This window comes from Impatiens glandulifera, chromosome 8 (assembly GCF_907164915.1).
Source record: "Impatiens glandulifera chromosome 8, dImpGla2.1, whole genome shotgun sequence".
NCBI lineage: Eukaryota > Viridiplantae > Streptophyta > Magnoliopsida > Ericales > Balsaminaceae > Impatiens > Impatiens glandulifera.
This window is the reverse complement of record NC_061869.1, coordinates 5,791,629-5,817,986: the sequence shown is the minus strand read 5'-3', so window position 1 is coordinate 5,817,986 and position 26,358 is coordinate 5,791,629. Positions and strand designations below refer to the sequence as shown.

General features: G+C 32.8%; 2 protein-coding genes across 2 annotated transcripts; both read right to left on the bottom strand.

Annotated features, from left to right (window-relative positions):
- Positions 1-1,052: 1,052 nt before the first annotated feature.
- Positions 1,053-2,952, bottom strand: LOC124912349 (tyrosine N-monooxygenase-like). Its single transcript, XM_047452958.1, has 2 exons — positions 1,995-2,952; positions 1,053-1,810 (listed from the first exon to the last, which is right to left on the bottom strand). The coding sequence occupies exons 1-2, from the start codon at positions 2,928-2,930 to the stop codon at positions 1,166-1,168; spliced, it is 1,581 nt and encodes a 526-aa protein (XP_047308914.1). The 5' UTR covers positions 2,931-2,952; the 3' UTR covers positions 1,053-1,165.
- Positions 2,953-17,653: 14,701 nt separating this feature from the next.
- Positions 17,654-19,440, bottom strand: LOC124912495 (tyrosine N-monooxygenase-like). Its single transcript, XM_047453127.1, has 2 exons — positions 18,476-19,440; positions 17,654-18,287 (listed from the first exon to the last, which is right to left on the bottom strand). The coding sequence occupies exons 1-2, from the start codon at positions 19,427-19,429 to the stop codon at positions 17,688-17,690; spliced, it is 1,554 nt and encodes a 517-aa protein (XP_047309083.1). The 5' UTR covers positions 19,430-19,440; the 3' UTR covers positions 17,654-17,687.
- Between the last annotated feature and the right edge of the window lie 6,918 nt (positions 19,441-26,358).

Genomic DNA, 26,358 nt, shown 5'->3' with positions numbered 1-26,358 from the left:
TTATTTTTTATATTGTTAGGAAATGTGGTAATAGAGTTGTCCCATATTGTTGCAAATAGGTGTTGAAATATAATTGGGTATGTAAGTCCAATGGGAAGATAGTTGTAGTGTCCATAAGTTGATAAATGATTTTATTTGAGAAAAGAAAAAAAAATTGAAATGTTGTAAATATGTAAAATCTAGACATTTTGAAATTCTAATAGTTTATTTTTAAAAATATTAATTATATATCATTATTGTTTATATATATAATTAAGGTATACAATAATTTGAGAAACAACCCATTAAATTTCATAATTAAGAATATAAAATAAAAATAAATTTTCTTTAACATGATCCAAAATTACAAAAATAAAAATGCTAAGCCAAAACACTAACACTTACAACTAAATGTCACAAAAGAATTCTTAAAGCATCTTGTGACGCAAATTTATGTTTTTGTCGAATAACCTTGAGCATATAAAAAAATATGATTTACTATTAATCATAAAAGACATATTGTGGCAAATAAGTTAGGGTTTTATAGTATCATCTTAACCCTCTATTATTGATGTGTCCGAGACGGATCTATGTAGGGTTTCGGGTGGGCTCCAAAAAAAAATGTTTCTTTTTACGGTTCAAATTTGACTATAACCGTTAATTTCTTAAAACAATTCAATATATTTCAATATTTTTTAATTTAATTATTAAAAAAAATAGTAAAACTTACTTTTATCTACTACTTTTATTCAGAATTTTTTCGTTATTTTTTTAAGTCTACTCCAATTTCTTTTTAAGTCTACCCAAACCCTAATTCTTGGGACCGTCCCTGAATATGTCATTGTAACCCATTAATGTTATGCATGTTATAAATCATATACTATTATATCATATATAAAATCCTTTTAATAGATAATAAACACATTATATAACAAACTTATATTTATTAGATGAGCTATTAAATGTAAAACACTTCAATACCAAGGAGACAACCTTTGAAGTAACCTCATCATAAACCTTTTAATGTTATGCTCCATTATATCCTTTTCACATTAATAGATAATAAACACCTTATATAACAAAATTTTATTATATGAACAATCAAATGTAAAACACATCAACTACCAAGGGAGACAACCTTATTTTAATCTAACAAGATAACATAACTATGAAACAAAGCATAGCTCTACATCTTTTTCTCAATATCAACATAAAAACTCCCATTCAATCGTGGCTTTGCAAAGGCATGTAGAGGCTTGGAGAGAGACATTTCATCAATAGCCTCCACAAGCTCAATGTAACTAGTGTTTGGTGGTGGACTCCATGTGAAACCTTGAAGAAGTCGAGCTAGAAGCATAAGTGTCATGTTGGATCCTAGGTTGACACCGGGACAACCACGTCGACCTATACTAAATGACAATAAGTGAAGATCCGGATCCTTCAATTTCACATGTGAACAGTCATCTTTAATGTGACGTTCGGGCTTGAATTGAAGTGCTTCATCCCATATCCTAGAGTTAAGCCCTAGACCTGAGCGGCTCAAGAGAACATGACTTCCTTTAGGTATGAAGTAACCTGCCACCGTAGTGTCAGAAGTGGAAACATGTGGGACGTTGAATGGGGACACAGGATGGAGACGAAGAGATTCTTTCACACAAGCTTTAATGTAATTGAGATTGTGCAGGTCGGATTCTTGGACAAGTCGGTCATTTCCGACAATTTGATTTAGTTCTTGAACGGCTTTTATCATTATCTTTGGATGGTTTATCATCTCGGCAAGAGCCCATTCAATAGCGTTTGATGGATTGTTAACCGATGCTAACATTATTTCCTGTACACATGTATAATAGAACTATGTTGTAATGCACTAACTTGAAAACATTGTTAATTCTCATGCCAACTAATTAGAGATTCATTTAGGTTTTAAAAATTATCTACTTAAATTACGTTTACTTTTTACTATGAAGTATACATCATCCGTGAAACAATAAGGTAAGAGATTTAGGTTTTATTACCACAATTTGAGCTTTAATCTCCTCGGGTGTCAATAGAGCATTTCCTTGGTCATCTTGTAAAGTGATTAGAATATCAAGAAGATCATCTTTTTCTCTTCTAGTCCCTTCTTTCCATTGTTTAATTCTCTTATCTATTTTCGAGTCTTGATATTTCTTCACACTCTCAATTGCTTGTCGTGTTCTTTTCACGTTCCCATCAAGATCCATTCGTTGAACAAATGGAAAATAGTCGGAAATGGAGAAATTGTACACACACTTTAGTATAGTGAAAATCCCAGCCATATACTCCTCTTCCTCAACTCCTGGTCCCTCATTTTCAGTCCCTTCCCCGAAAAACCTCTTACCAAAAACCATCCTTCTTATCACATTTCCACTAAAGTATTGCGTTGCAACCCTAACTTTCACTTCGCCGTCATTCCTTTTGATAGAATTGGTGACATAGCGAATTAGGTGGTCAGCCTCCTCGGCTCTTTTGTCGTGCATCCAACGTAGGGTAGTCGGAGAAAGTATGTTAGACACCATTACACGCCGCATCTTTTTCCATTGATCACCAAAACTCGTAAAGATCGTCGCAGAAAATCCTCCACTCACTATCTCTGCTGATAGGATTGTAGGACGTGACGCAAAATTTGCATCTTGTGTTTTCAAGAACTCGCATGCAATTTCCGGGGAGCTAACCACTATCACATGCACACTTCCAAGAAGTATGCAAAAGATCTCGTATCCCTTTTGGGACATGGTGGAATGAACCCATCGAAAAAATGGTTTGTTTCTTATCATTATGAAAAGATTTCCAATAATTGGCCATGGTTTAGGACCCGGAGGTAGACAAGCTTTAGAAGGTAAGCTTGGAGTACATATTTTTATCTTAAAAATGAAAATGGCCAATGTAAATGCCAGAAATAAAATCACATCTTGAAGGATAGTAATGGTCATTGATTAAGATACCAAATGCAATGTGGGGATGCATGTGAACTGTAAAGGATGGAATGAGAATTTATAGATAGTTGGCTATTATTTTATTAAGGCAATAATATGTCTATTATTTATCTTGGCTCTGATATTTTTTCTTCTTTTAAATAATGTTCATTCTTTAAAGACATTATATGAAACCAGTATAAATAAATCAACTTTATTTTATACTACATTTGTTTTACATCTTTTTTGCAATGGGACATACATAAATAAGCAAAATATTATCTCTTTTATACTTTAATAAGTTAAATCTAACTAGTTTCTTAACTTTTTTTTTTTTTATGTTCAAAATGTATAGAAAATCTGAATTAACTAGCTAACCAAATATGTATGTTCAATCGTACGGATCCATTCGAAAATAGAGTCAGATTGTGGGTATTTAATTAATGACTAATTGATTAGGGCAACGAATTTGGGAAAAATAAATCTGATATGGTTTGCCACTTTTGTATGATTATAAAAAAAAATCTCCGGATATTACCCATTTTCACGAAAAAAAAAAAGTCTCTCTCCTGCATATGACCACAAAAATCTCCCGAAAATAGTCATTTTTTGAAGAAAATATTTTTCTCTTTCCTGCACATGACAAAAAAAACTCTAGAACATGGTCATTTTTTCGAAGAAGAAAAAATTAAATTTTTTTCTCTCCTGCACATGGCCAAAAAAGGACAAAAATATCCGGAACATGGCCATATTCGAGATAAAAATCTCTCAAACATGACCATTTCTCCCGAAAAAAATTAATAATAATTTTTTTTCTCTTCTTTACATAGACACAAAAAAAAATTGCTATTTTTTTGAAAATAAAATTTCTCTTTATCATGCACAAGGCCACAAAAATCTCGTCTCAGACCATTTTCCTAAAAAAAATAAATAAATTTTTCTTTCTTACCCGTTATAATTTCGTTGTCAAATCATTTCTCTTAATATAATATAATCAAATTATTTTTTGAATACGCATTTTGTTGAAAGAATCAAACCTATATGACCTACAAACGGGTTTTGTTGGGGCTCAGATCTGCTCTTGCAGATTTGGTGCTCCACCTTTTATGTGGAAAGGGCCCGTATCAATAATTATGATTTTACGTATGGACAATTCCTCAATATCTTGTTCATTCGCAACAAAATATTTTCTTTGTGCGTCGGTAAAAAAAAACATGCTTTTTGGGGGAGAGGTACTATTTCACCAATCGAGTCACAGGTATCTAACAGATTCATACCGAACGATTTTCCACAAAGTGGTGACGAAATGGATAGGATAAGTCAAAAGTAATGAAGAGAGAATGAAAAGTCAACATATATTGTGAAGGTGGTGTAGGGTGAAGTACCAAATCTGCAACAGCAGATCTGGGGTGCCTACCAACCTCCCTAAATTATTCCACAATGACAAACAGATAATTGCCAGACTCAAAGCAGGAAAGATGGGGTAATTACATAGTTTAACACATTGTGTCATTGCTCAAGTTATTGTCAAACTTTGTTAATTACGGTTACACAACACAACGGACGAGTATCCTCACTTAATGGATGAGACAACATTGTTAATCACATATTTCATTTCTGTATGTAAAAAACACATTTAAATTGATCGTTCACTTTGTTCGTAAGTACATTGCTTCTCAATTCTAATAATATATATCAGTTCATGATTGGATTGCTAATACTTTTAACAAGGAGTTGAAAAATTAAACAAGCTTAAGTACGTAGTTTGGCATTTCATTACTTTTGCGGGAGGATGTTAAAAAACTCTTAAAGTAGTATAAGATTAAGACACAAATTAAGAATTTAATATTCCTTTATTAGCAAATCGTTGCATTGTAACTTACTTAAAGTTATTAACCGAAACATTATGTTCAATAAAATAGAAATTACTACAAGCCTATCACTAGAATATATACTTCATGTAGTCGTTAAATAAATTAAAATTTGGCAAACAGGGTGGTCCAACAATGAACAGTGGTTGGATAATATGCACATGTTGAGTAATTTATTTTTGAAAAGTTAACTCTATAATTGTTGTTCATTGTTCAGTCCTTTTCAACGAAAAATACAATGGAGGAACCAGACAAGATAGAAGAGGGTGATAGGTTTGTAACGATCAAATTATATAATAAGATTATTGAAAAGAGTGATCGGTTCAGTCCTTCCATTCAGAGCGCTTCCAGTGGGAATCGAATACGTGACTTTTTAGTCTTTTAAATCGACTTTTTTCACCGGGTCACTCTGGAGGGGTTGTGTGTAGCAAATTAATTCATTTTTTCAAGACTAGATACTGCATACTAAAATCATTTATATTTACAAAGAAGAAAATAAAAGTATATATTTCTAAAATTTAGGGCTATCTAGAAAAATAAAATATCCTCTCGGCACAATTATGTCTTTGCTGTCCATCATATTGTTGTTGAGAGCAACATTATAATGTTTACAAATGGAAACAAGGAGGGCGGATCCTACATGTGTACCCAGGCCAATAATGATTATGATAATTGATGAAATTTCGTTGTCAAACTAATATGATCTATAGTACTATGTATTATGTATCATTATATAGATGTTTTTTAGATTCGTTCAGGAAAGTCGGTGGAGTCGGTCGAGGAGTTAATCGTTCAACTCTAGAACTTACTAGTTCAATAACTTATCTATTCTTTTTTTTCGTACAATGTTTGTCGTTTTGTTTTAACGATTCATATTATTTTTAATATAATGGACTATTTAAAATATTTATATATATATATATATAATATAATATAATATAATATAATATAATATAATATAATATGAAATAAAATTTATGATTTATGATTGTATTTTTCATGAATATAAAGTAGTGAGATATAATATTTTTAATTTTATTAATGAACTAAATTATAAATAATTAATATAAAATTAATTCCAATTTTAAGTACGATTCAAAAGTGAAATCACAGAGTAGTTAGAAATAAGGATGTCTAAGAAATTATTGAAAATCAAATAAAAATTCGAAAGAAATTCAATCGGTAGGTTAAGTTGAAGCAGTATACAAACTTAATTATTTGAATAAAAATATGTTTAAACTAAATTTAGTGACAGTGAAAGACATATTTCAATAATTTATTGAGTATTTCTCTTTTTAATTTTGATGCATAAATAACTTATAGTATTTTCATACCTGGATAAAATAATTTTTATAATTTACAATTTTATCAATATATATTTACAATTCATACTTTATTTGACTAATTTATATATATTATAATAGATATATTTTTTTTATTTTAACTTGTGTAATTCAACTTTTACGAGAGCCTAATTAATGCTAAAAATTTAGGGTCACCTTTCGAGTTATTTGTACGGTTTGGGCTATCCCTAGGACAACTCTAGTGTGTTATGAAGTTGAATTATACTCTCTAAGTCATTATGGCTTAGCTATTCTGGTGGATATATATCTGTTTTTTTTTTTTTTTTAATACGTTGGTTTCCGCAAAATTTTGGAGTGCGACTAATCCCCATAGGTTAAGCATATGCCTCGCAAACACAATCAACCAAATTAATTAGACATGTCTCTAACGGACTCGAACCCAAAATCTCGAGAGACGGTGAATATCACTGGTGAAAAAGTGGTCAAAACCGAGAGTTAAAACTCTCGGTTTTGACCATATAACTCTCGGTAAAGAGACCTTACCGAAGGTTTTAGTAACTCTCGTCATCCCTCGGTATTGACTCTCTCGTTATTTCCACAAAGAGAAAAACCGAGAGTTATATGAAAACTTTCGGATTTTTCTCTTTTGGAAAAACCGAGGGTTTTACAAAGAACTTTCGGTTTTTCTCTTTTTGAAAAACCCGAGGGTTGTACAAATAACTTTCGGTTTTTCTCTGTGTGGAAAAACCGAGGGTTTTGCAAACAACTTTCGGTTTTTCTCATTGTGGAAAAACCGAGAGTTTTCATATAACTTTCGGTTTTTCTCTGTGTGGAAAAACCGAGGGTTTTACAAAGAACTTTCGGTTTTTCTCTTTATGGAAAAACCGAGGGTTTTACAAATAACTTTCGGTTTTTCTCTGTGTGGAAAAACTGAGGGTTTTGCAAACAACTTTCGGGTTTTCTCTTTGTGGAAAAACCGAGAGATATTACAAAACTTTCGGTTTTCCCACAAACTAAAAAACCGAGAGTTATATGAAAAACCCTCGGTTTTCCTCTTTTGGGTAAAAACCGAGGGTTTTTCATATAACTCTCGGTTTTCTCTTCGGCTAAAAACCGAGAGTTTTCTAATATCTCTCGGTTTTTCCACAAAGAGAAAACCCGAGAGATTTCATTTTTACTTTCGGTTTTTTCCTGTAAATTTTTAAAAATGTGCGGATTATTTTGTTCGCAACCAAAACTTGTTCAGCCACCAAACCAATATATCAATGATAAAAGAAATGCAACATACATTAAACGATCACATTAATTGATCATGAACATTACAAAATTCGACACCAAACTAATATTCCGAACAATCTGTTCTAAATTCAACCACTAATGAAAAAATGTTTTGAATCGAAACAACCTTAGCTTGTGGGGGGAGGAGGTGGTCCTTGCCTCATATACAATTCGATTCTCTCCATTCTTGCGTTCATCTCTGACTTCTCCCTCTCCATTCTTTCCACAATTTCTTCATTTTCCGCTTTCATTTCATCCATTCTGCGCCTTCTTTCTTCATCCCTCTTCTCCAGTTCCTCCAGCTTGAGCTTCATCATTTGATTCTCTTCTAACAATCGCTCATTGTTTCGTTGTGAACTGTTTCCACTACGACGATCCTCAGGAAAGTGTGTGGGCCGGACGCCTGATCCCATTCCGAAGACGACCCCGTGTTTTTGTTGTCCGAACACCCTCTCCGTCAATTCAAAATCAGATATTCCCGGTTCGTTACTAACAACCTTCTCCATCTCAGCCTGCACAATTCAAATAAAATATCATTTCTATAATAAAAAAACTAGGCATATTCAATTCACTTACAATTTTCTCTTGCACGTGTTCGTCCGGGACGGGTGTTGGGTTTTCTTGTGTCGGTTTTGGTGTACGGGTCCTCTTGAATACTTCAATTACAGACGGTGGCCGTCCCATTTCAATCGCCTGTTGAAATAAATGATTTATATAATTAATAACAATCTTTATATTAAGTTATTACAAATAATGTACTTACCAACTCGTATTCAATTTGTGCAAACGGTCTACTTCCCATTCGATGCGGGAATTTCAGATTCTTCCGATTCTTCATATTTGTAGTACTGTGTCTCTGTATTTGAAATAACAAATGAAGTTAGATTAATTAATATCAACTCTTATTTGAATTATGAAACCGTACCTTAAACGTTTCTGTAAAGAAATGGTTGCGACACACAAACTCCCAATCATCTCGATCGTAGTCCGGTGGAGGATTAGCCAGTACCGCCGCCTCGTCTCCTTTGTGGACGCGGATATAATTCTTGTTCAAATCCGACCGCCATCTATCCCATATCTGATTGGCGTGTCCCAACCCCGTCGTTCGAAAAGACTCAATGTCACCATTAGTCGCTTCGAACGGATCCTGAAAAAAATAACATCCAAATGTGAAAAATAATTATTTAATGACGTAATGTATAATCAAGTAATAATTATTAACCTTGATAGCAGTCCATAGTGAATCCAATTGGTCTGCACTTAAAGCCTTCCACTTGAGAAGACGGTGTGAGACGGCTGCGGGGTCCCGGATAATCGACCCCACATGTCTAGACCACCGTGTCCTTCCCACGTCTGTACCGCCTGGCCTCCCATCCTTCTCTCTAAACGTTAGAGGGATCCCGTCCCCGCTAGCCTCTTAGACAGCGCAATATTCTTGTTCTTCCCCCGTCTCTTGCGGGCAGAAGATTCTTCAAAATTATCAAAATCTTAATTAAATATGTCAATCAATTGAAACACTAACTAATTTGTAAACGAAATACCTGTCGATGATGGGTCGGGAGTGGTCCCGTGCTCCTCCTCGTCATCCTGCTCCTCGATAGGCTCCTCAAGACCCTCGTCTTCAGCCTCATCGCTAGGCAGGTTATCAGAGAATGTGCTCTCTATAAACTCTGCGAGGTCATCATCGTCTTCAGTCTCGTATGTTCGGGGAGGCGCAGTAGCTATCGGGACCACAGGAATCGGTGGTTGGTCTCTAGAAGACGATCCTCGTCGCTTTAACGACTCGGATTGGGCAAGTAGGTTTTGGTAACTCTTATCCAATTTCTTGGGTGTCTTCCTCATACTCTTCCAAGTTGTTTTAGGACCTTCAGACATTCTTAATTCACACCATTAATAAAAATGAGTGAATAATTGAAATAAAGTAGTAATAAAAATGAATATAAAGTTAAAAACATAATTAAATCTACCTAATTAATTAATCTGAACTATATGTTTGTAAACCGCGGTTTTATTTTTGTCACAATCTTCCAACCGGGTCGGGCTGACATATCAGGGGCGTAGAATACTTGTTTTGCTTGACTCGCCAATATATACGGGTCTTGACTTTGGGTTTTCAAAATTCGGTTTACATTTACACTTACGAAGCCATATTTATCCACTTTCACTCCTAGTTCCCCCGAGTGTGTATCAAACCACTTACACTTGAATAAAACAACTCGTTTGTGAGAATAGTATTGTAATTCGATTATATCCGTCAAAACTCCGTAGTATGACATAGTTTCAGATCCGTTGTACCCCTCAACAACCACCCCACTATTTTGAGTTGTCAAACCTTCGTCGTGTTTTTCTGTACAGAATTTGAATCCGTTTACTTTACACCAAACATACATAGACGAATACATACTTGGACCTTCTCCTAAGATCTTGAGGTATCTTGATATGTCGTTAATTTCTGCTAAATGGGCGACCTATATATGTATCCGAAATGTAGTTGTTAATATGAATAAGAAGAGTTAGGATATATGGTTTGTAATTTACTCACTCGATGCTTGAAATATGCGGCAAACGTTTCTCCACTGGACTCGTTGTTATAATCTCTGCAAATAGATCGAATGCTAATTAGTAACACTCTTTAATGCTAATTAGTAACAGCAACATTGAATCTTACGTGTAAAAAGGTTCTGCTTCGGGACAATTTTTCAAAATGTAAGAATGAGCTGTCACTCAATCGATATAATCCAAGTTGTATACTTTTCCGTTGGATAGGTCTTCCAATGATGCAAATATTGAAATCCCCGAGATTTCAGGTTGTGCATTTTCTTGATCTTGTTCCTCCATATACCTGGCACATAAACTAATACTTTCGTTAACAAGATAGCTCTCTCTTATAGAGGCTTCGGGGTGGTTATTATTCCGCAAATATCTTTTCATTGTACCCATGTAATGTTCAAAGGGATACATCCATCGATACTGAACAGGTCCTCCAAGCAAAGCCTCAAATGACAAGTGAACCGGGAGATGCATCATGATGTCGAAGATTGACGTCGGAAAAATCATTTCAAATTTGCAAAGTGTCAATGTAATATCCATGTACAATTGTTCTAGGTCCTCTTGAATCAACTTTTTGAAGCACAACAACCGAAAGAAACGAGACAAATTTACTAACGCATCATACACATACTCTGGAAGCAATCCACGAGTTGCTAAAGGAATTAGATATTCCAACAAAATGTGACAATCATGACTCTTTAATCCCGAAAGCTTTTTCTCTTCCAAATTTACACAACCCCCGATATTTGAGCAAAACCCATCAGGCAACTTAAGATCTTTCAAGAAGTTACAAAGACGTATTTTATTATCGGATGTCAAAGTGAAAGGCGCTTCTGGATAATGAACAACTCCTTCATCATTTATAGGATGTAACCATGATTTTATGTCTAAGAGTTCTAAGTCTTTACGCGCTTTAGGACCATCCTTAGTCTTCTCTTTCACATTCATTATTGTTCCCAACACGCTATCACAGATATTTTTCTCAATATGCATCACATCCAAATTATGTCTCAATAATAGCGATTTCCAATAAGGTAGACGGAAGAAAATGCTAAGTTTGTTCCAATTGTCTCCCCGCGTTTCATGATATATCTTGGTTCTCTTGCTCATATCCGCACTAAGAATAATGTCTTCTAGGTCTCGTGCTTTCTCATAACTTTCTTGCCCCGTTAACAATCTAGGGGGATCCCTATAATCAGTTCAACCATCAAATGACTCTTTATCCCTTCTGTATTTGTGCTTCGGTGGAAGGAAACGTCTGTGACCCAAGTAACATTGTTTGGAACCATGAACCAATCGAAGGGATACCGTGTCGTTGTTACAACAAGGACAAGCAAATTTACCTTTCGTACTCCAGCCTGATAAATTCGCGTATGCGGGAAAGTCGTTAATGGTCCACAACAACGCCGCTCGAATGTTAAAGTATTGCGAGGTGTGTGCATCAAACGTTTTCACACCTGTTTGCCACAGTTCATGCAACTCTTCGATCAATGGCTGGAGAAATATGTCAATTGCATCTCCCGGACTCTTTGGACCCGGAATTAACATAGATAAGATGAAATTGCTAGAATCCATACAAGTCGTGGGTGACACATTATAAGGAACGAGAATAACTGGCCAAACACTGTATGATTTTTTCCCATTTGCAAATGGCTGAAACCCATCGCTTGATAAACCCAGTCTTACGTTTCGAGATTCTGAAGCAAAATCTGTATAATTTTCATCAAACGTCTTCCATATTAAGGAATCAGCGGGATGTCTCAACGTATCACTATCAACTCTTCCTTTTTTATGCCATCTCATCATTGGAGCCGTTTTTGAGGACATGTATAGTCTTTGCAGTCTTGGTATTAAAGGGAAATATTTCAACACCTTTTTTGGAATGAATTTCCCGTTTTGCTTCTCCCGAACTGTCCCACTTGTTTGGTCGACTTTCCATCTTGAAAGACCGCAAACTCTGCAAGAATCTTCATTTATGTCGTCCTTCCAAAATAGCATACAGTTGTTCTTACATGCGTCTATCTTGTCATATTTTAGCCCGATATCAGTAATGAATTTTTTACTTTCGTAGTATGAGTTTGGCAATTGAGCGTCAATCGGTAATATGTAGTCTTTAAGCAGACGCAACAACATATCGAACGAAGAATTCGTCCATTGACATACATTTTTTATGTGAAGTAGTTTCAGTAGTGCCGATGATTTCGTTATTCGAGCACCTTCATACAATGGCCGTTTGCAATCATCAAGCAATTTATAAAATCTATGCGCATCTTCGACTGATTCATCGTTATCCGGGACGTCATTAACGTTGGGGAACATATCGTTTATAAATTCGTGCATATAACGTTCTTCGTTGACCTCTTCATTAACTGTATTATTCATCTCCGGTCTCGCATCGTTGAATTCCGGCACGGCATCCTCCGACTGATCATCGTCATCATCATCATCATCATCGAAGTCATCGGCATCTTCATCGACATCGTCATTCACCACTTGAGTAGTACGTCTTTTTTCTCCATGAAAATACCAATACTAATAATGCACATTTATTCCATAAACAATGAGGTGAGTCTTCACTTCGTCTATTTCCATAAACGGCGTGTTCAAGCATTTCACGCAGGGACATTTCATGGTTTGTCGGGATGTATTCCTAAGAGCATACTCGAGGAATTTGTCAACGCCTTGTTCGTAATCTGGATGATCTCGACGTAAGGTCATCCAGCTTTTATCGGGTACTTCCATATTTCTAATAAAATGGAAAACAACCCGCATTATTATTTACTTAAATTTGTCTAAATTAATTAGGCTTACATAATTGTAACATAATCGCTACCTAATCTATCATTATTCCAAAAGAATTCAACATTAATCAAACTCAAATTAAACCAATATCAAATCAAACCTAAATCAATTTCATTCATACCAAACTCAAATCAAACCTAAATCAAACTCAAACCAATCCAATCTCAAATAAAACCTAAAATCAATTTCATTCATACCAAACTCAAATAAAACCTAAATCAAACTCAAACCAATCCAATCTCAAATCAAACCTAAAATCAATTTCATTCATACCAAACTCAAATCAAACATAAATCAAACTCAAACCAATCCCATCTCAAATCAAACCTAAAATCAATTTCATTCATACCATACTCAAATCAAACCTAAATCAAACTCAAACAAATCCAATCTCAAATCAAACCTAAATAAAACTCAAATCAAACCTAAATAAAACCTAAATCAAACTCAAATAAATCAACTAACCTAAAATTATATCAACTAACCTAAATCAAACCCTAAATTGAACCAACAAATAATCTTAATTCAAACATATAACTCAAACTGACCTTTGATGCAGGTGGTGGGCGGTGGGGCGGCGGCTTGGCGATTCTCCAATCGGCGGCGGCGGCAGGAATCCAATCGGGTCGGCGGCAGTGAGATTCTTCAAGCGGCGCGGCGGCTCAGCAGTTCTGCAGTCGTCGTCGAGGTCGAGGTCTTCAAGCAGCGGGCTGTTGGCGGCGTCGTCTTCAATCCGGCATCGTCTTCAATCGGCGTCGGGGAGAGTGAAGCGGGGCGGCGGAAAGGAGGAATCGGGCGGCGCGGAAGATGAATCGGGGAGAGAAGAAAGATAGAAAGAAACAAAGAAACAAAGAAAAGGAAAGAAAGTCGCGGGTTTTGTTTTTTTAATTGGTCATTACCGAAAGTTTTATGAATAACTTTCGGTTTTGATTAATTAATTATTTCCGAAAGTTAATCACAAAACTCTCGGTTTTGATGTTTCATTATCGAAAGTTTTATGATTAACTTTCGGTTTTGATCAATTGATTAGTTCCGAGAGTTAATCATAAAACTCTCCTTTTTGATCAATATTTCCGAAAGTAAGGTAATTAACTTTCGGTTTTACAACTTGGCAAATTGTTAAATTTATTGGTTTCTCACTTTCTAATAACCTTGAACAACATTAATTTAACACATTTGATATCCTTAAAACATGTCCCAATCCATATGATCAAACATTACACAAATACATAGGATAATCCTACATAAACATTCATATACACTTCTCTATATGATCAAACACATTCTTGAACACTTTAACATTAAACACAATCTAAAATTTTCAAATAAAACACACACTTGATAATACTAGTTAGGAGTCTAGATTAAAAAGTAGAAAACCAATTAATTTAACAAATTGTGAAATGGTAATTCCGAGAGTTAATGGTATAACCTTCGGTTTTGATGGGTATTTCCGAAAGTTATACCATTAACTCTCGGAATTACTATTTCACAAATTGTTAGATTAATTGATTTATAATCTTCTAATGACCTTGAACATCATAAATTGAACACATTTGATAACTTTAAAATATTAGACAATCCATATGATCAAACTTTATACACATTAATGTGATCATCAAACACAAACATATATATATATGCACACTTCTTTATATAATCAAACACAATCATAAACATTTTAATATTAACACACAATCTAAATTTTTCAAAAAAAACACACAATTGATTAGATTATTTAGGAGTCTAGATTAGTAGGTGAAAAACCAATTAAAATAACAAATTATGAAGTGATAACACCGAAAGTTTTCTATATAACTTTCGGTTTTAAATTGTATTTCCGAAAGTTCTAAATAAACCTCTCGGTCCTAACCTGAAACAGGATGTTTTTGGGAAGGGTCAAAACCGAAGGTTTATTTGAAAACCTTCGGTTTTTACCCTTCCCCATACTTAGAAAAAAAATCTGATTTTTTTAATGTAAGGTCAAAACCGAAGGTTTATTTGAAAACCTTCGGTTTGAACCCTTCCCCATACTTAGAAAAAAATCTGATTTTTTTAATGAAAGGTCAAAACCGAAGGTTTATTTGAAAACCTTCGGTTTTTACCCTTCCCCATACTTAGAAAAAAATCTGATTTTTTTAATGTAAGGACAAAACCGAAGGTTTATTTGAAAACCTTCGGTTTTAACCCTTCCCTGCACACTTAGAAAAAAATCTGATTTTTTTAATGAAAGGTCAAAACCGAAGGTTTATTTGAAAACCTTCGGTTTTTACCCTTCCCCATACTTAGAAAAAAATCTAATTTTTTTAATGTAAGGACAAAACCGAAGGTTTATTTGAAAACCTTCGGTTTTTACCCTTCCCCATACTTAGAAAAAAATCTGATTTTTTTAATGTAAGGATAAAAACGAAGGTTTATTTGAAAACCTTCGGTTTTTACCCTTCCCCATACTTAGAAAAAAATCTGATTTTTTTAATGTAAGGACAAAACCGAAGGTTTATTTGAAAACCTTCGGTTTTAACCCTTCCCTGCACACTTAGAAAAAAATCTGATTTTTTTAATGAAAGGTCAAAACCGAAGGTTTATTTGAAAACCTTCGGTTTTTACCCTTCCCCATACTTAGAAAAAAATCTGATTTTTTTAATGTAAGGACAAAACCGAAGGTTTATTTGAAAACCTTCGGTTTTAACCCGGTCAAAACCGAAGGTTTATTTGAAAACCTTCGGTTTTTACCCTTCCCCATACTAAGAAAAAAATCTGATTTTTTTAATGTAAGGACAAAACCGAAGGTTTATTTGAAAACCTTTGGTTTTAACCCTTCCCCACACTTAGAAAAAAATCTGATTTTTTTAATGTAAGGTCAAAACCGAAGGTTTATTTGAAAACCTTCGGTTTTTACCCTTCCCCATACTAAGAAAAAAATCTGATTTTTTTAATGTAAGGACAAAACCGAAGGTTTATTTGAAAACCTTCGGTTTTTACCCTTCCCCATACTAAGAAAAAAATCTGATTTTTTTAATGTAAGGACAAAATCGAAGGTTTATTTGAAAACCTTCGGTTTTAACCCTTCCCCACACTTAGAAAAAAATCTGATTTTTTTAATGTAAGGACAAAACCGAAGGTTTATTTGAAAACCTTCGGTTTTTACCTCAACATTTAAAAAAAAATGGGTCAAAACCGAAGGTTTTCAAATAAACCTTCGGTTTTGGCGAGTCGGTTTTTTTTTTTTAAAAAGGTGAAAAGTCAACAAAAACATAATTATTTAAAACATATTAAACCATACCAAACAAACAAAATAACAATAATTCATAAATATTAAAACATAACGCATAAAATTAAATATTAATTGTCATAAATCCATAATAAATCCATAATAAATCTAGAAATTAATTATTAGATGGGGTGGAAGGAGGGGGTGGTTGATTCAGTCGACTCCTCAACAAGACAAGTTCCTGTTCGAGATTCTCTAATCTCTGAGACATTTTGGCCCGGTCCGCTTTGATTTCACTGAGCAAACGACCTCTTTCGGCATCCCTTAATCGGATTTGTTCCATTTCCAGCGTCATCTTTCTGACCTCTTCTTCACGTGCCGCAATTTCTGATTGTGTTATCAGATTCTGGTAACACGGATGTAGTTTCTCCGGTGTACGCCGAAGTCTCTTCCATGTCGAATCACCCATTTCCTAAATGCATTTCAGATATATGTATATATATTAATCAAACAAAATAACGTAAACTAACATAAATCTAAATCTATAATATATATATAAACTTAAGAAATCTAAATCTTACAATAAACAAAACAAAAAAAAAAACAAATCAAACAAATTACCTGAAGAGATGAGAAGAACCCGCGGCTTGGAGGAGGCAGGCGGCGGCGGCGGCGGAAGAGAGAGAAATGAGAGATGAGCGGAATGAAAAAGAGAAGGGTTAGGGTTTGTATTTATAGAGGTTGAGGCTGAAGGTTTTCATAAAACCCTCGGTTTTGATATTAGTCAAAACCGAGGGTTTATTAAAAAACCTTCGGAAAAAACAATTTCAAAATTTAGAATTTTTTTTATTGAGCAAAACCGAAGGTTCTTTGTAAAACTTTCGGAAATGAAATTTTCAAAAAAGGCAAAACCGAAGGTTCTTTGAATAACCTTCGTAATTAAAAAACCAAGGGATTTCAAAACCGAAGGTTTTTCCAAAAAACTTCGCAAATAACCCACATCCAACACTTAGAATTTTTTTGGGTTTTTTGGGAAGGTAAAAACCGAAAGTTCTTTGTAAAACTTTCGGTAATAATGATTAAACCCGAAGGTTTTACACCCCTCTCGGAATCTATTTTTAATAGCGAAAGATTTGTTCCTCTCGGGAGTATTTAGGAGAGGTTTACAAAACCTTCGGGAAAAACCGTCGGTAAAGACCCTTTTTTTACCAGTGTATCTTATCTCTTTTTTGTTGCGGATATTTGTCGTTATTGACCTAAGTAAAAATTATTTCAATAAATATTTAGCAAAGCGTTAGGAGCGCAATGGCGACGAGTAGCTAGGATTAGCGATGACTATCTAAGATAGCATCGAAATCTATAGTTTTTACGATGGGTCTAACTTACTGTCGTTATTTTTTTCCTCTAAATACTAATATTTCATTTTTGGTTCAATAGCGACGGAAAATTAAGACATGGCTAATTCTGTCGTTTTTATCCTTGTTTAATTTGTTAGCGACGGAAGTTTTATGCATTTATAATCTTATTAAATATGAAAATCTAAATGCTAAGAAAAACATTGAAATAAACTGAAAAAAACAAGAAAATAAATTGCTAAAAAAAATAGAAAAATACTTTTAGCGACACTTAATTTAATGAACAAGTAGCCATTTTTAAATAGATTGAACACTTATTTATTGCTTATAACCTTTCAAGTACTTTAATGTAAGGTAAAATTAATAAACGAAGCATGAATATACATAATTGTACATAGCTAGCTCTATATATACAACTGCTCGTTCAATCGTGGCTTTGCAAAGGCAAGTAAAGGCTCCACAAGCTCAATGTAAGTAGTGTTTGATGGTGAGTTCCAAGTGAAACCTTGAAGAAGTCGAGCAAGTAACATAAATGACATAGTGGATCCTAAGTTGACCCCAGGACAACCACGTCGACCTATACTAAATGATAATAGGTGAAGATTTGTATCATTTAATATCACATCTGAACCGTCATCCTTAATGTGACGCTCTGGCTTAAATAGAAGTGGTTCATCCCATATCCTAGAGTTAAGCCCGAGACCTAGACGACTCAAGAGCGCGTGACTTCCTTTAGGTATGAAGTAACCAGCCACCGTGGTTTCAGAAATGGACACATGTGGAACATTGAATGGGCTCACCGGATGGAGTCGAAAAGATTCTTTCACACATGCTTTAATGTAATTGAGATTGTGTAGGTCAGATTCTTGGACAAGCCGATCTTTTCCGACAGCCTGATCTAGTTCTTGAACGGCTTTTAGCAATGTCTTTGGTTGGTTTATCATCTCAAGAAGAGCCCATTCAATAGCATTTGTTGGGTTGTCAATAGATGCTAACATTATTTCCTGTAGGCATATATAATAAATAAATTATTTTGTAATCCTTCAACATGAAAACAGTATTCATAAATTTTGTTTAGGTTTTGTAATAAATTATCTTCATTTTTATATCTTAGAAAAAGTGAACTGTGAGATTATTCTATCAACAAGTGTATATTGTCATTTAAACAATAAGGACAATAAAATTTTATTACCAAAATTTCAGCTTTAATCTCCTCCGATGTCAAGAGAGCTATTCCTTTGTCATTCTTTAGAGTGATTAGAACATCAAGAAGATCAACTTTCTCTTTTCTCATCCCTTCACGCCATTGTTTAATTCTCGTATCTACTTCTATGTCTTGATATTTCCTCGCATTCTGAACAGCTTGTCGTGTTCTTTTCTCATTACCATCGAGATCTATTCTACGTCGAAGAAATGGAAAATAGTCAGAAATGCAAAAATTGAAGGAACACTTGAGTATAGTGAAAATCCCAGCCATATGTTCCTCTTCTTCAGGTCCTGGTCCACCATTTTCATTACCTTTACCAAAAAATCTCTTACTAAAGACCATATTTCGCATCATATTTCCACAAAAGTGTTGTGCCACAACCCTAACATTCACTATACCGTCATTGCTCTTAATAAGATTGTAGACATAGCGAACCAGATGGTCAGCCTCCTCGGCTCTTTTGTCGTGCATCCAATGGAGGGTAGCCGAAGAGAGTATATTAGAGACGAATACGCGTCGCATCTTTTTCCATTGATCATTGAAAGGCGTCGAGATCGCTGTACAAAATCCATCGCTCACTATCTCTGCCGATAGGAATGTAGGACGTGACACGAAAATTGCATCTTGTTTCTTTAGGAACTCGCAAGCAATCTCTGGGGAGGTAACAACTATCACATGCACGCTCCCTATGCGAATGCAAAAGATCTCGCAGCCCATTTTCGACATGGTGTCATGCACCCATCTAGAAAAATTAGGTTTATTTCTCATCATTATGAAAAGACTGCCGATAATTGGCCATGGTTTAGGACCTGGTGGTAAACATGCTTTAGATGGTAACCTTGGAGTACTTAGTATTTTCTTGAAAAGGAAAATGGCAGCCAATGTTATAAATGGAAGAAATAGAAATAAAATCAAATATTGAATGACAAGGATGGTCATTGATTAAGATGCCAAATGCAATGTGGGGATAGATTCATGTGAAAGATGGAATTAGAGCATATATAGAGATTTGGCTCTTAAATATTTTAAGAAAAATGATAAACACAAAAAAAAGTAAATAGTAAAAAAGTAAGAGGAAGCAAGTTCACGAATGACGCGGTGTGATGTGGTTAAGAGTGAGAAAAATTAAAAATGTTCCTAAATGCACATTTTGGCTCTCGAAACGCCCATTTCGGAACAAAAAACAAATCTAGTGTGAAATGTGCATTTCGGGACCTAATATGTACATTTCGGGATGTGGAGGCAACGTGGCAGACCACGTCGAATTCACGGCATTGCTTTCACTTTCCATTTCAGAGTTTATCATTCCTGTTGTTTTAATTAGACAAACTTCATATTTTTGTTGCTAGAAAGTTGCATTAATTTACTCAAGTTAACAATAAAACATGAAAAGGGGATAAATAATTACCTATTTTAATACATAACATGCTAGTCCTAATGAATTTTATATAAACCAGAGTTGTTAAATTTAACGATAAAAACAATATAAAATAAAATAGAGAAGTGATATGGGAGGGAATTTGGGAGAGGGAATGATATGTCACTATATCAATTGTTGGAAAAAGGATAAAAAGAGAAGAAAGAGAAATTTTGTTATTTTTTCGACCAATCAAATTACGCTACGTCATTCCCTTTAAAATTCTCTCCCAAATTCTCTGTTCTAATTATTTCTCAATACAATAATATTCAAAATATCACCGAACACACTCAAAATATATATAACGGGATTAACTATTTGAAAAAAATAATAAAAATATAAACAAAAATGTTCATCACAAACAAACTACAAAACTAGTATTATGAAGTTCGGAAATCTTTAATAATACCAAAGAGTTCACAATTGCATCTATCGTCGTAATGATATTGTTGTAACACTAGTATCATCGTTAAATATAATTTAAATTGAGATTGAGATTATGTTAATATTAACTTATTTTATTTAAAAATAATAATAACTAAATAAATAAATAGCAATTTTGATTAAAATAATTATTAAATAAATGAATAAAACATCTGCCATCTGTAACATCGCATCACGCATGCCATGAAACCGTCCAGCTATCAATCTGGTCGCATTAATGATTACATTATTAAAGTATATTTTGTGTAATTATGCCCACTCAATTTGTACTTTTGTCAAGATATTTTCAATGCTTAACTAATGGGATAGGGACCAGATATATAATATTCACATGTTCAGGGAATCAAGTTGTATACTTTTGAAAAGTTTATTTCTTTTAATTGATGTTTATTCCTTTAATGCTTACCAATAATATACAAAAATACAATGGTCTCTCAATCTTCACTTTGAACAATAATTTTTTTTTTTTGTAATGTTTATAGTTTTACACTCTACATTTAAACTAAATGAGTATTATATAAATCGGTAGATCATGAGTTCTCACTAAACGGTGAAAAGAAAGTGTTTCAAATGCGATTGTTACATCTTGGAATGAACCTACAACTCATTGGCTCGAGAACCCAAGAAAAAGGTGAGTTTATTTATGGTAAAAAGATTATGAAATTTTAAGCTGGAGATGAATAATCAAATGAGGTTGGTTTAGACTTCTTAGATATCCATGATGTAAGAAGGTATGCTTTATTTTCTCATGAATAATGATAGAGAGCGGTAAAAATCTTGACAAGAATGTGTAGGGAATGATGTGTCACATTCTAAATGGATTGAAAATTTAATAAGAGAGAGAATTTTCAGATTTTTAAACCAATTAGAATATAACACATCATTCTCTATACATTCTTGTCAAGATTCTTCCCGCTCCCTATCATTACTCTTTTCTCATTCATTCGTATGAATGTTTGTTTGGGATGTACTTTTTTTTGTGTTTGTTTGAGTTTGTACTTTATATTAGATGGACAATTGTATCCATCTAATTTTGGGTTTGGAATGTTGATTTTGTATTGGAAATGATTCAATGTAAAAACTTGTTTTGGTGTTAATAAATGTGAATTATTTAGTTGTGGGAAATCGGATTTAATATTTTTTTTTTTAATATGAAGTTTTTCATACACATTGTCTATAAAATTTTAATTTTCTTAGAATAAGATCAAGACATCGTTTGAGATTTAGTTTTATCAGATTTTTTCCTAATAATTTTTTTTTTTTAAATAGTTCTTTGAAGTTAATATACCAAAACACTTATATTTTTTTCAAAATTCTTTAAGAAAAAATAAAAACTCAAATATGGTTCAAAGTGACTATATGAGTTGGTTTTATATTTTTAGGATTGTCATCTGGAGGGAGGTTTTACTATCTTTTTAAAGTTAAATTTTTATGTTATTTAAAAAGAAAGTTATTTTAGTTTTTAATTTGTTATAAATATATTTTGTATATAAAATTTGAATTTTATAAAATGAATATAATTAATAAATTAATTAAATTAATAAATATTTTTTACAACGTATATAATGTATCCTGTGAGTTATTGTTGCAGAAAAACAAAAACTATTAGCTCAAAAAAAATTGAGGAGATTGGCCTTTTATTTAACTCTTTTGGAGGGAAATTGGACGAAATGACCCTAAAAATTGGGTTATTTGTCTCCGTGGTCACCCAATAATAAATTTGATCTGGTGACCACTTTATTTTTTTTAGACGAAATTACCCTTTTCGCGTAACGCGAAGGGACTTCGCGAAACGCGAAGTGAAACAGTGTGAATATATATACTAAAATTTTTTCATTTTCTTCATTTCGTTTCTCTCTCTTCTCTCTCTGTTCTTGTTCGTCGGCGGCGGCAAAACTTCGACAGTGGCGGCGAAGCGACGGCGAGGACGCCTACGGAAAACAACATCAAATGAAAGATAAGTAAACTTAACCTAACCTGAATCGATTTTCATCATACACATCCATGTTTCAAACCCAAACTCTAACCCTAAATCGTTTAATCTATTCATATTGGTTAATATTTGTTTATATTTGGTTGATATTGGTTGATATTTGTTGGTATTTGTTGATATTTGTTGATATTGGTTGATATTTGGTTCATTATTCTTCATATTGGTTGATATTTTGGTTCATTATTGTTCATGATGATATTTGCAGCTCATTAGAGTTCCGTTTCAGGGAAGATTCGCGTCTCCCGTCTCGCTAAGCACTTAGCGATTCGTTAAGCACTTAGCGTTACGCAAAGCACTTAACGTTTCGTTAAGCACTTAGCGTAACGCTAAGGCGCGCATATGAAGAGGTTTGACTGGTTATCAAAGAAGAATCTCAGAGCAGGATATTTCTTATGGTCAATGATTGCATATGGATTAGGTATTTGTCACTATCTCTATCATCATACTCACAAATTCACAATCTTGTTGGAAAAATTACCAAACATAAAATTAAAAGTGATTTTTCTTCCTTTGGTTATGATCCAGATAGTGTAGTTTTGGTTACTTCATTTGGTTATACTCATTCAGCTTATTTGTACTTTCATAATCAAGATCTTATTGGAAAATTACCAATTATTTTCTCTTATCAAGATCTAAATTATAGTTTTTCCTTTTTTACTTCATTTGATACCTCATAATTCATGGGTTGTTGTTGTCTATGCAGGCACTTTGTTCACATTGGAAAGAAAACGAGGAGATCTCATAATCATGTGGACTAGAGGAGAACCGGAGAGGCCTTGCCCACACCATCAACTTGAAACCTCTCAATAAAGATCATTCCTAACCACGAATGAGAATACTACTACTAGGCTGATGTAACTCTTAGAACATGTTCTCATTATATATACTTATATAGGTAGTTATATAACCTCTGTAATTTTGTGTCCAACAGTGTCCAAATATGCTTCTTTTTAAAAAGATTTTTTCATAAAAACAATGTTAAACACAAAGATTACATCGACTATATCTAGAGTTGTTATTTGTTAATCTGAAAAAAATACTGAATTCCAATCCAGAATGCTACACCAAGACAAGATGCTAGTAAAATAGCAACAAGAAAATTGAAAGTTTTGTTTAGTAATATAACATATATTTAAAAGTTTGGTTTAAAACATCATTATGAACACTATGAATAAAGTTTGGTTTAAAACATCATTATGATTGTAATGAAAGTATGCAAAGAAAAAACTTTTAACTTGAAACATTGCATATGATCAAAATAATTGTATCACAATTCACAACCAATTACTACAATTTATATTAACAAGTGCAATAGTTAGTTCCACCCTTTAAATTACTAGCAATATTGATGTCCCTTCACCATCTTAATGATAAAACCTGCCACATTTCCTTCTGCCATTGCTGTCCAATAATGACCAAAATGTATTTGTGTCTTTAGCATGTGTACTAGGAGCAGCAGCAGCAGTAGCAGCCGATGTTGTAGGTGAAACAACTTCCCATTCTACTCCACGAAGTGCGTTCGATTCCACCTCATTATTTGCCATTTATCGAGGCTTGAAGAGCACTCTAGATATAAGACCCCATAGAAAACAAAGAGAGTGACATATAAGATCTCAAAATGGTTTAGTACATATAACAATCTGAACAAAGATACAATTCAATCATGCAAGAAAGCACAAGATTTCCCTATAAAACATACCACTTGAAGCTTTCCATCTATCTAAAGAGGAAAGTAAGACATCATCTAAAGCATAAGAAAAAAAACTGGTAAGGTATTAGTTGAAGAAACAATTAAAGGAACCACATTTATTTCATAATCTGGACCTTCCTCAGGTTTCAACTGACACATTAATTGAATAAACAATATTTCAATCCAGACTCTGCTTTTGGCCATAAAAGTCAGCATAAGATTTAGCTAAAATTGCAGATCGGGGTAAATAGATGTGATTGATGATTAAGAAAGAAACGAGAAGGTCTTAGCGAAACGCTAAGGCTTAGCGAAACGCTAAGGCTTAGCGAAACGCTAAGTCTCATCGTGGTGCAGATGCAGATTCAAAAACAAAAACAGTGATTCGAAAATGCAGATGTGAAGATGATAAACGAACAACAAAAACATGAAGATATGAAACTTGAAGAAAATAAACGTACCAAGTGGGATGCTCGTGCTCATCGTCGCCGCAGAAGCCGCCTCCTATAGAGAGAAGGAGGAGAAGAGGGGAGAAGAGAGAGAAGAAGAAGAAAAGAAATGAAAAAAAGATGGCCGGATTTTATTATATAGTAAGGGTATTCTGGACTTTTCACAGCGTCTCACTTCGCGAAACGCGAAGTCCCTTCGCGTTACGCGAAAAGGGTAATTTCGTCCAAAAAAAATTAAGTGGTCACCAGATCAATTTCAATTATCTGGTGACCACGGAGGCAATTTCCCTTATTTGTAGGGTCATTTCGTCCAATTTCCCCTTTTGGACTCTTTTTTTTATGTCGGATTATTTGAGAATTATTTTGAATGTTTTAAAAAAAATATCAGTGTTATTTGGTTTTAAATGAGTTGAATTATTATTATATTTTTTATTTCAAATTTAAATTATATAAAATAAATAAATATAATTTTATTTTGATTAATGAAATGGACTAATTAAATAATTGAAAAGAAATGAATTGTGAAATAAATTTTGATTAAAAAATCATCAAACAATTTAAGATCAATTGGATATATGTTTGTTTTTTTAAGTGATAACGAGGAGTGAAGAGTGATAATATTATTTAGATATAACCGATAATACAGCAATATGTAAAGTGTAGGGTATAAACTTGAGGAATAAAGATAATACGTCCTAAACCTTGAGAGTAAGGTATAAACTTTGAGTGTAAGTAAATTGTACCAAATTAATAAAAACAATAATAATAAAGAGAATGCTTTTAATATATTAAAATATAGTAAATTTTAATATTTTATTTAATAAAGTAAGTAATATATCAGAATAAAGATACCAAATTTCACCAGGCAACTAAATTGTATCCTTTCTCAAGATATACCAAAGTCTTTTTATAAAAAAAAAAATCCATTTTCCTTAAAATCATATCCAATGCCTTAATTATTGCTATATGAATTCTGGGTTATTTAGAGAAATCTAGATTATAAACATATAAAACTTATTTTATTTTTACTTTTATATAATAGAGAATTATTTGAGATAAATTATTTAAATATTATTTATTATTTAAATTTTATAAAATAAAAAATTAGAATAATTTTATTAGGACTAATTTGATTAATGATATTAAAAAAAAAAAAATCCAAATAACCGCACAATCAATTTGCTCGGTAAGGGAATATAAAATTCTTTTGATAAGAGCTCTCATTAGTATTTTTAATAATTGAGGGTTCAAATAAATGAATATGAATAATTATATGATTGATAGTGTACGGATAACAAAAATAAATATGATGTATAAAAGTGTCTTGTTTAGAACTATATAATCATTTTCATAATATTTAGATTTATTAGAGAAAAATTATTACTATGTCTCAATCTCAATAATTTTTACTATATTTTATTTAATTAAAAATATAAAAAAAATCATAATTTTGTATAACTTTTTAAAATATACAAAATATGTAAATATATCATAATTTAATAAAATATAAAATTTAATTATACTAACTAAATTTTGCACCCACAAAAATATTTACAAGATGATTCAAATTTTATACAAATTATAAATATAAAATTATGAATCAAACATAAATAATATAAAAAAAAATCTTTAAAATATATATACTAATAATGAATCAATCACATTTAAATTAAATATAAAGATTTTACATAATAACACAAGTATAATATTTTTAATAACAATTTTATTAAAATATTTCATATTTAACTTTTCTAATAATATTTTTTAAAAAATTATAAAAAAAAAATTCTTTTTCTTTTAAGTTTATATTTTTCTTTAATTAATTTATTATAAATTTATTATTAATATATAATATTTGAAATTAATTATATAAAAAAT